Consider the following 11,426-nt stretch of genomic DNA (forward strand, 5'->3'; position numbering starts at 1 on the left):
TGTTTCCCCTGACGGTTCACGTACAGGCCACAGGGGAGCACCCAAGAAAACCCACTCAATACTGCCCATGTTGTCCAGGACAACAACCCTCACAGATCCAAAAGAACAGGACCAGATAATTACTTGGATGACCTCTCAAGCGTCCAGCAGTGGGTTAAGCAGCACCAGCACATCACGCACGAGGTCCGAGTCCTCAGCCAGTTAAAGTCTGGGCTTTCTTTGAAGACTGCACTGAGGATGTTACCATGGCGATTTGCAAGGTGTGCAAGACCCGCCTGAGCAGGGGGAAAAGTATTAACAACCTCTCCACCACCAGCATGAGCCGCCACATTCTATCCAAACATCCCACTCTGTGGGTAAACGCGGCAGGACAGGGTACCACCAGCAACACTGCCTCCCTTGGGTTCACCAGACTCACCACCAGACCCGCCTCAGCAGCAGCAGTAGCCCAGCCATTGCGTGGTTCACAACATTCACAAACATCAGACGATGCTGACACTGTCACTTTCCGGACTAGTGCTCTTGAGGTCTCCCAGTGTTCATCAAACACAACAACCAACAGCCCTTCGGTGTGCAGCGCTACGGTTGAGTTGTCTGTCTCTGAGATGTTTGAGCACAAGAGGAAATTGCCAGCAAATGACCCCCGGGCCGTGGCAGTAACAGCCAGCCAGCATAGCCAAGCTTCTGGCCTGCGAAATGCTGCCATATCGAGTGGTGGAGACAAACAGCTTCAAGGGCATGATGTCAGTGGCCATCCCACGTTACGTGGTTCCCAGCCGCTACCACTTTGCGCGCTCTGCAGTGCCTGAGTTGCATGAGCACGTGGTCAGCTAAATAACCCGAAGCTTGAAGAATGCCGTTGCCTGCAAGGTTCACCTCACCACTGACACCTGGACGAGTGCGTTCGGCCAGGGTCGATACATCTCCCTTACCGCGCACTGGGTGAACCTTGTGGAGCCTGGCAGCGATTCCTCACCTGCTACGGCGCGGGTGTTGCCCACGCCGCAAACAGCTGGATAACAACAGCAGCACCTACCTCTCTGACTCCTTCTCCTCCAACGCATCTCAAAGCTGTACCTCATCCGGAAATGCTAACCCAGCACCAGCAGCAGTAGGATCGTGGAAGCAGTGCAGCACAGCTGTTGGCATGCGTCAGCAAGCGTTGCTGAAGCTGATCTGCCTTGGGGATAAGCAGCACACAGGGGAGGAAATTTGGAGGGGAATAAAGGAACAGACGGATTTGTGGCTGGCACCGCTGGACCTGAAACCGGGCATGAAGCTAGACACCTGGCACGAACTGGCAATGTACGCAATAGAGGTGCTGGCTTGCCCGGCAGCCAGCGTTATGTCGGAACGCTGTTTCAGTGCTGCCGGAGGCATCATCACAGATCGGCGTATCCGCCTCTCCACAGAAAATGCAGACCGTCTGACTCAAATTAAAATGAATCAATCCTGGATTGGAAACGACTACGCAACACTCCTGGACCCCAACCAAGTAACATGACCGATGAACATCTGGGATGGTTTAGCGTTTCCGGTCCCTGTTTATTGAACCTCTCATCTGTATTACATTTATGACTGCATGGCGGCAAAAAGCATTGCTGCTATATCCGCACGCTTTTTGTCCTCATGCAAGGCCTGGGTTGTTGTGTCTCTCAAAGCGTGGCCTTCTCCTCCTGCGCCTCCTCCTGTTCCATCACGTGTGCTGCTGCTGCTGCTGCTGCTGCTGGGTTACCGTTGCCGGTCCCTGTTTATGGAACCTCTTATCTTTATTACATTTATGACTACATGGCGGTACAAAGCATGCTATCCGCACGCTTTTTGTCCTCATGCAAGGCCTGGGTTGTTGTGTCTCACAAAGCGTGGCCTTCTCCTCCTGCGCCTCCTCCTGTTCCATCACGTGTGCTGCTGCTGCTGCTGCTGCTGGGTTACCGTTGCCGGTCCCTGTTTATGGAACCTCTTATCTTTATTACATTTATGACTACATGGCGGTACAAAGCATGCTATCCGCACGCTTTTTGTCCTCATGCAAGGCCTGGGTTGTTGTGTCTCACAAAGCGTGGCCTTCTCCTCCTGCGCCTCCTCCTGTTCCATCACGTGTGCTGCTGCTGCTGCTGCTGCTGCTGGGTTACCGTTGCCGGTCCCTGTTTATGGAACCTCTTATCTTTATTACATTTATGACTACATGGCGGTACAAAGCATGCTATCCGCACGCTTTTTGTCCTCATGCAAGGCCTGGGTTGTTGTGTCTCACAAAGCGTGGCCTTCTCCTCCTGCGCCTCCTCCTGTTCCATCACGTGTGCTGCTGCTGCTGCTGCTGCTGCTGCTGCTGGGTTACCGTTGCCGGTCCCTGTTTATGGAACCTCTTATCTTTATTACATTTATGACTACATGGCGGTACAAAGCATGCTATCCGCACGCTTTTTGTCCTCATGCAAGGCCTGGGTTGTTGTGTCTCACAAAGCGTGGCCTTCTCCTCCTGCGCCTCCTCCTGTTCCATCACGTGTGCTGCTGCTGGGTTAGCGTTGCCGCGTGGTCCCTGTTTATTGAACCACTTATCTTTATTACATTTATGACTGCATGGCGGTACAAAGCATGCTATCCGCACGCTTCTTGTCCTCATGCAAGGCCTGGGTTGTTGTGTCTCAAAGCGTGGCCTTCTCCTCCTGCGCCACCCTCCTCCTGTTCCATCACGTGTGCTGCTGCTGGGTTAGCATTACCGGTCCCTTTTCCTGGAACCTCTTATATGTATTACATTTATGACTGCATGCCGACAAAAAGCATGTTACCTGTGCAAAGAAAACAGACATTTCCCGCATTTAAAAGACAGTTTTCCCTTTGAAACTTTAAAATCGATTTTCTCAAAAACTGTAAGCTCTTTTTGCTAAAAATTTTTTTCCTCTTGTACCCACTCCCAATGTGCACATACCCTGTAAATTTGGGGTATGTAGCATGTAAGGAGGCTTTACAAACCACAAAAGTTCGGGTCCCCATTGACTTCCATTATGTTCGGAGTTCGGGTCGAACACCCGAACATCGCGGCCATGTTCGGCCTGTTCGGCCCGAACCCGAACATCTAGATGTTCGCCCAACACTAGTCAGAGCAGAGGGGGGCACCGATCGTCGCTGGAACGTCACGGAGGTGAGTGGATCCTCTTCTTTTCCCCCCTGCCGCCGCAGCTGTCAAGGGATCACTACGATCCGCCGGAGATCATAGTGATCACGTGATCAGGAGCCATACGAGATGGCTGCTGATTACTCGGGGGAGATGCCAGCTGTCATATGACAGCTTAATCTCCCCTCTCCAGTGCGCACGATCGCGTCTGGACGGTTTGTTAGCGCGGACGTTGAATCAACGTCCGGTCAGAACAGTAGCACCACCTGCTGGACGTTGATTGAACGTCCATCGTCCCCAAAAGGTTAAAACAGCTGTTCCCAATTAATCAGGGTAATTAGGATGCTTTGGAAGGGTAATCCAGGGTAATTGGACTATTTGTAATGGTATAGAACTTTGGATTTTCCCACAGACTGTGACAGTTTGTGAAGGGTATAAATAGTTTTGGACTGGACACTTTTTGCTCAAATGTAAATAGAAGCTAAGAAATGTTTTTTTTCCACAATAATGCCTCATGTACATCTTCTTATTGTCTTTTGAGACATGTCAAAAAAAAACCTTGCTGGTTGAATAAAAGTAACTTTAAGTCAAAATTTGCCAGGGGTATGAATAATTATGGGCAGCACTGCATATACTGTAAATATGGCAGCCTCCATATCCCTCTCACCTCGGGTTCCCTTTAAGGGTTTGTTCACATTATGGTCTCAACACACTAAATGCCAGTAAAATTGCTGTGCGCAGACAGTACACAGTAGTTTCACTGGTATTTCCACAAGTGATGTAGTAAATGTTGCACACACACACCACAACTGGCGTTATGTAGGTAACGCACACATTGCTCCTAAAACTTGCATTATGCAAGTAGCGTAACGTGCGTTACGCTACATATAACTTACATGATGTAAGTTGCATTATGTCTCCTACATGCAAGGCTGTCAGTTTTGGCACACTACACATGGTGGGCGATCTGCATGGGAATATAAAAGTCCATAGACTTTTATGTTAAGTTGTATACCTGGCTGTGATGTGGATTCGCCAGTTTTCATAGGCCAGAATTACTAAAGTGCAGAGATATGTACTAAGAAACGGAAGTGGTGGGGCCACACACAATTCTATGGAGTTCCTGTACACTGATTAGCTGAGTTTATACAGCAGTAAAAAAAATCAGTGTACATTTGCACTAGAAGTATGCCCATGCAATTTTTTTGGGTGGTGAATTCGCATACGCTTATATGCAAATTTTAATGCGAATTTGCCTGCGTATTTGTTATTTCCTTTGCTTTAGGAGATCCAGGAGATTCAGGAAGGTCCAGGAAGGAACTCCTATTGACATTATTGATCACGAATGCAAAAGTGCAAAAAAACAAAAACAAACAAAATGCAAGTGCAAACATGAATATGAAAACAGAATACAGCATATAAAAAACAGTAGCTCTGCACATAGGAATTCCTTGGTGTGCTAAGTGGTGTGCCAAAAAATGCATAAAATTGCATCTAGTGGAAACGGCCCCAAGGGTTTTCTTACTTAGGGTAGATCACTAAAAAATGAGTAAGGGCCTAAGCCCATTGCTGCATTTTTCAATCCTTTTTGTAACACATTTGATGCGTTGCAACACATTTAAAAGCGTTAAAACACACAACACATTTAAACGCCTGAAAACGCATTACACAACGCTTGAAAAACACATGCATTTTTATGCGTTATTAAAAACGTAGCAGTGGGCTAAGGCCCTAAAAAGAAATCTTTCACTCACCATTACTGCGATGTATAATTAATGACATAATTTTTTTAAACATGCCTACTAATGCTTGTTTATGTTTTTCAGGATTACTGCCATTACCACGGCTATGTAATGCATGATAGCAGCTCCAGTGTTGTTCTGAGTATATGTGAAGGTTTAAGGTATCAGTCCATTATAGGATAAGCGCACTTATAAGAAGGTCAGGGCCGGTTCTAACTACAATTGGGCACTGGAGCAAAAGTAACTTTGGGGGCTGCCCCAACAACCCCTTCTTACCAAATCACCCGCAGGGCCCCTGAGCCGGCTGCCAGGAACCACCGGTGTAGCAATAGGGGATGCTACCCCTGCCCCCCCGGGCGGGCCCGTGGCCCCCCTAGGGCCCACTCAGGGACTTTTGGGGCAGGAGGGGTCGCAACATAAGAGGAGAGCGTGGCTGCAGATCGGTGGGGAGGGGGGACATTCCCCCCCTCACTCACCTCGGGCTCTCCTCTCAGTGCTCCCCCTCCTGCACTAATTAGCGGCAGTGGGTGGGTGGCGGTAGACTGAATACATACCTCCTTAGCGCTGGAGGTCTCCCATCAGTAAGCGCTTCATGTTACTTCCTGTGTAAACAGGAAGTAACATGAAGATCTTAGAGATCGGAGACCTCCGGCGCTAAGGAGGTATGTATTCAGTCTACTGCCGCCTGCCCGCCCGCTGCCGTTAATTATTGCAGGAGGGGGAGCGCTGAGAGGAGAGCCCGAGTTGAGAAAGGAATGTCCCCCCTCCCCACCGATCTGCAGCCACGCTCTCCTCTTATGTTGCGACCCCTCCTGCCCCCAAAAGTCCCTGAGCGGGCCCTGGGGGGGGGGGGGGGACCCAGATTTTTTTTGCAGGGGGGCCCAGGGATTTCGTGTTACGCCCCTGCCAGAAACAATCAATTGGTCAGACAAAAGGAGAGAGAACCGAGAGCCCAATATGGTGTAGTAGGTTTTGGCAATTGGTAAAATGTGAAAGAGTAAAAATTATACTCACAAACCAGGGTTGCCTCCAGGCAACCACTGTATAAGCAGGTGAGGAGTTTGACCTGTCCCCACTCAGGATTAAAAAGTCGCTCTCTGTAGATGAGAAGAAGGGGTATCCCCCTCCACCAAAGTTGGATATAAGGTGCAAAATAAGTAGAACAGAGGCGCCAACAGGATAAAACAATAATTAAAATGTTAAAAAATTCGCTGAGGAGGCTATGGTGGCTCCGCCCCCTCCAAGCAAACACAGAATAACTGTGTAATGTAATCAAAACAAATTTATTGGTACACTCCAGGGTATAGAAATACAACGCGTTTCGCGGGTATGAGCCCGCTTCTTCAGGTAGTGGAAGTAGGAGTACACAGCAATCTGTCAGCAACACACCTGGCGCCAGGGGGAGCGCTGAGAGGAGAGCCCGAGTTGAGAAAGGAATGTGACAGATTTACTGTTAAACTGAAAAGAAAAATACAGTTAGATTAAAAGTCTTTATATGGATGTTTACAGCACAGTAACTCAGAGCATGTGGGTGGAATGAAGTCTACAAAAATATAACCTGTTTGAGGAAGTAACGAGAGCACTGTTGTCAGTGTACCCACATGTGTTTCTTTCTGCTCACCTTTCAGTGGGATTATTCAGACTCAGGACAGGACTTTCTTCATTGAGCCTCTGAGGATGTCAGACAGTGAGGAACATGCTGTGTACCAGGCAATGGAGATGGGAAACCATACCTGCCATGTCAGTAACATGTCCTCACCTTTAAAACCACCAACATTTAAAGCATTATGGGCAACAGATGCTGAGGTAATATTTCCAGTGTGGGTACTCTGAACCAAAGATGAGCATATTCCTATTTCTGGTCTCAGCACAACTATAGCGATATAACGAGGAGAATAGCAGAATGCAACAAAGACAAAGTACAAGCTAAAGGAGGAAAAACTGGGTTTTCGACCTGGGTTTGGGCCGATTGATCAATTTATTTCAAATGCCACAGTATAAACCAGTATAAAATGTTTTGACCTGTATGGTCTTTTTCAAGTACTAACAGGATCATTGTGCAACAGCCACATTTAAGTGCAATATAACTGACAAATTAACATACAACACACCCACTGGATCAGTGGGTAGGCATAATATGTAAAGATACAGGCTACATGGATTCACAAAGAAAGATATGCTCAATAAATTCTCATTCATTTCATTCGGAGTGAGCGTCCCAAGATCACTGATCCATCTGCTCTCACTGTGCAAACGAGAAGTTCAGGGATCCACCCCCTCACTGCAGATCACCTTTTCATGTCATGTGTTTTGTATCAATAAAGTTTTTGTACTGTCTTTGAGATACTGCATTTTTGCGCAATTTTTTTGATATATTACATAACGACCAGTTCCTCTCTTCTTATTCATGGCTGTGCTCCCCTCCATGAATGAGCAGCACAGCTGCACTGTGCAGGGGCCAGTAGGGTTCATTGCTGCGCAGTTGCATGGGACACCTTGTGCATAGAGAAAAAAAATCATTCACAAGCGGCTCCACGTTACTGTGCAGGCTACACTTTCGCAGTATGTTTGTGCTTACACACAAAGAGCAGCATGGCAATGAGCAATATCAATATAATGTTGAATATTTCCAAGGGTCCCAGCACAGGAATGGGGGGTGTAAAGAGATCCGTCTATTGAAGTATGTATCTAACTTTTCCCCTTACTTCAGGTAACCTTTAAACTTCTCAAATAACAAAATCAAATTTTTTTTTCATTTTCTTAACCTTCCCGGCGGTAAGCCCTGCTGGGCCGATTTCATAATTTTTTTTTTTGGTACACGCAGCTAGCATTTAGCTAGCTGCGTGTACTGCCCGATCGCTGGCGATTCACCGCTACCCGCCGCGTCCCCCCCCCCCCCCCCCAGACCCCATGCGCTGCCTGGCCAATTAGTGGCAGGCAGGCGCTGAGGGGTGGATCGGGAGTCCCATGGCGACGGGGGAAGCCCTAATGGAAATCCCGTTCAGAACGGGATTTCCGTACGGGCTTGATCGCCGGAGGCGATCGAAGAGGGTGGGGGGATACCGCTGCAAAGCGGCTGTCATGTAGCTAGCGCTAGGCTAGCTACATGATTTAAAAAAAAAATAGTGCTGCGCGGCCCCCTGGCGGTTTTAATTTACCGCCAGGAGGGTTAAACAATGCAGAGAAGCACGGTAATTCGTCCAGTAAGAGAGAAATGTGAATATTTTCCACCTTTAGTTTGTAACCCTTCCACTTACTAAATCAGGTTTATTGAGATATGAAGATGGAGACAGACAGCGCAAATATATATATATATATAATGTGTGTATGTGTATGTATGTGTATGTATATGTGTCTATCTATCTATCTATCTATCTATCTATCATGTTACAATATACTACAAAGTTTCATTACATAGTGAATTATCTGCACTTCAGTCTGGGATTCTCACAGTTTCTAAGCATGTGACAGGCAGCTCCGTCCCCCCTCAGCCTTACAAACCTGCAAGGGGCATGCATAACTTGTATTCATTACAACAGAGGCAGCCCATTCCTCCCTGGGTCGACAAAGCTTGACAAAGAAAAGAAAATTAGATATATTACAGAGACAGTGCAACTAGGAAAGGCTGCAGTAAGACAGACCACATTAGAACAGGTATAGGAAAATATAGGATAGAAGAAATAAGGCTGAACATTTTGTTACAGAGTCTCTTTATAAATTCACCTTTAGTTATGTAGCTGTGCTAACAAATTCTTCAATCATGATACTTTTTGCAGAAGCAAAGTCTATTGAGTGACAGAAAATATATTGAATTGTATATGGTGGCGGATCACAGTATGGTGAGTATACTATTATATATAACATAATATAACTGTACTGTGCTTGTTCTAAGCAGGTCACTCATGAATTAACACAAAGGCCCCTATGCAATTCCCTTTTTCTCTTTAGTTTTCTCCTAGGATATATTTTTTTCATCTTCAATTAAATTTACTTTTTAGCACTTTGCAATGGAAAAAGTTCCAAAACGTAGGTGAAAAAGTACTGTCAAAATTATTTTGAGTATTTGTTTGCTTGCTGCGGGTGTAAAAGGCATTTTATTTACAAGTTGTGAAAATATCACCTATGAGAAAACTAGGAAAAACAGGTTTTATTCATGAAAACACACAGAACATTGTCATATGAAAACAAAACAAATTATTGCGGATATTATTATTTTAATGGGGGAGTAATTAATATAACACAACACTTCATCTGTGATTATAATTATGATATCACACAACACTCTTTGATTCTAATTACAATATAATTATATACTACAATTATAAATAATCATAGTGCTTAAATGTTCTATACATAAGTAGAATCATAATGCAAAACTATTTGTTGCAACATTCAACTACACATTTCTTTCAGTTCACAAAGTATGGCAGCAATATAGACAGAGTGAAACAAAGGCTTTTTGATATAATGAATTACGTCAACAAGGTAAGATAATGTTCTACTAGGACTTTTCATTTTAATAACTTTGTTTGTGGCCTTAAAGGAAACCTGAAATGAGAGGGATGTGGAGGCTGTCATATTTATTTATTGTATTTATAAAGCGTCAACGTATTACGCAGCGCTGTATTTATCTCTTTTTAACAGCTTCAGGACCACAGGCTTCTCCCCCCCTAGTGACCAGGCTATTTTTTACTAATTAGGCCACTGCAGCTTTAAGACCTCGCTGCAGGGCCGTACAACTCAGCACACAACTGATTTCCCTCCCCTTTTCTACCCACCAACAGAGCTTTCTGTTGGTGGGCTCTGATTCCTTCCAGCATGTTTGTATATTTTATTTATTTTTAATAAATATTTCTGTTTTTATTCTATTTTTTTCTTATCCCCTCCTTCCCCCCACCAGCCAATTACAGCGATCGACTGTCATAGGCATCGCCGTTGGGAGATGACAGAGATGACGTTGATGACGGAGCAGTGATGTGCGCACATCGGTGCAATCTCCTGCAAAACCCCGCCCCAGGACTTCACGCCAATTGGCGTTGAGCGGTCCTGGGGCTGCTGACACGTCCACACCAATTGGCGTGGATCGGTCATTGAAAGGTTAAACAATAGCAGTTGCCTGGCTTCCTGCGGATCTTTCATGTATCAGTAGTGTCTGAATCACGCACCTGAAACAAGCACGTAGCTAATCTTGTCAGACTTTTGTCAGAAACATCTGATCTGCATGTCTGTTCTGGGTCTATGGTCACACAATTGAGACAAGCATGCAGCAAATGCAGTCAAGCTCAAGTACTCTGCATGTTTGTTTATATCTATGGCTAAACGTATTAGATGGAGGCAGAGGATCAGCAGGACAGCCAGGCAATTTGCCTTATTTAATAGGAAATACATATGTCAGCCTTCACATCCTTTTCCCTTCAGGTGTCCTGTAATGTACTATGACTGTAAGATAACGCTTTGCATTGTCAGCACCCAGAATGCAGCAATGAAACTGCTAGACTACATAAGAATGCCAATGGGTTCATGAAAACCATATCTATCTACATCTTCCTATATTTTCAATCACACTCTTTGGAATCCAACTCTTATTTCTCAACCTCTAATTACTCAAAGTAAGGCCTCTTTCATACTGGAGGAAATTGATGAATTTACCTTCAGCTTTAACTGGTAGTGATGATCGTAATTTTTGCAATCACGCCTATACGTAATTACAAACTCGTAATTCAATTGACTTTGTATAATCATTCATAATGACGCATTAATTTATGGGTAATTTAGGCGTAATTTTGTGCCGAATTTGGCAGTGAATTGCAAAGCCCCCATAGATGCTATTGCTACCAAAAGTGCTACATATGTTAAGGGCAATAGTGGGTAGAAGTCAAAGAAATAATTTTTCAAAAAGACCTTGTAGTTTTTGAGAAAAAACGGTTTTCAAACCCAGAAAAATGAGTTTAAAAACCATTTTTTTTTTTGTATTTTTAAATCGATTTTCTCAAAAACTACAAGGTCTTTTTACATTTTTTTTGTGTAACTTGCACCCACGGTTCTTAACAAATGTAGCAATTTTGGTAGCGATAGCATGTATGGAGGCTTTGCTATTCACCGCCAAATTCGGTACGAAATTACGTGTAAATTCATGCGTAATTACGAATGGTAACAAATAACTACGAAATTCATTACGCTATTCCCCCAAAATTTCGAATTACGATTACGATGCATAATTGCGTATTACAATGCATAATTACGCATGGGCGTAATTTCTGCTCATCACTTTTAACTGGATTAACACAAATGGGAGATGCCTACAAGAGGAAAGATGTTAGATGAATAGTTCCTGCCTTATCCCATCTTCTACAGCGAAAAATGGTGTCTAGTTGGAGCAACCTTACCTTTCTTTGAATATTATAGTAGCAACGGTATATCACATATAGGAAAGAATATATTCTGAGCAAGGTACTCATATCCACCTAGGTAGGAAAATCAGGCCTTCTTGGGTATTCCAGTAGAGATGTAGCGAACGGTTCGCCGGCGAACGGTTCCAGGTGAACTTTGGGGGTTCGCGTTCGCCTGCA

General features: G+C 44.9%; 1 protein-coding gene across 3 annotated transcripts in view; it reads left to right on the plus strand.

The window, feature by feature from the left end:
• Positions 1-11,426, plus strand: part of LOC137561086 (zinc metalloproteinase-disintegrin-like VAP1) — a 128,121-nt gene that overhangs the window by 43,264 nt on the left and 73,431 nt on the right. For 2 of the 3 annotated variants that reach the window (XM_068272328.1, XM_068272329.1), the window contains exons 6-9: positions 4,942-5,018; positions 6,486-6,663; positions 8,634-8,696; positions 9,271-9,342. In XM_068272328.1, coding sequence (XP_068128429.1) covers positions 4,942-5,018; positions 6,486-6,663; positions 8,634-8,696; positions 9,271-9,342 — 390 coding nt within the window. The remainder of the gene's footprint in view (positions 1-4,941; positions 5,019-6,485; positions 6,664-8,633; positions 8,697-9,270; positions 9,343-11,426) is intronic. The other variant, XM_068272330.1, reaches the window with a different exon arrangement.

The sequence above is a fragment of the Hyperolius riggenbachi genome, chromosome 3 (assembly GCF_040937935.1).
Source record: "Hyperolius riggenbachi isolate aHypRig1 chromosome 3, aHypRig1.pri, whole genome shotgun sequence".
In the NCBI taxonomy this organism is placed as follows: Eukaryota; Metazoa; Chordata; class Amphibia; order Anura; family Hyperoliidae; genus Hyperolius; species Hyperolius riggenbachi.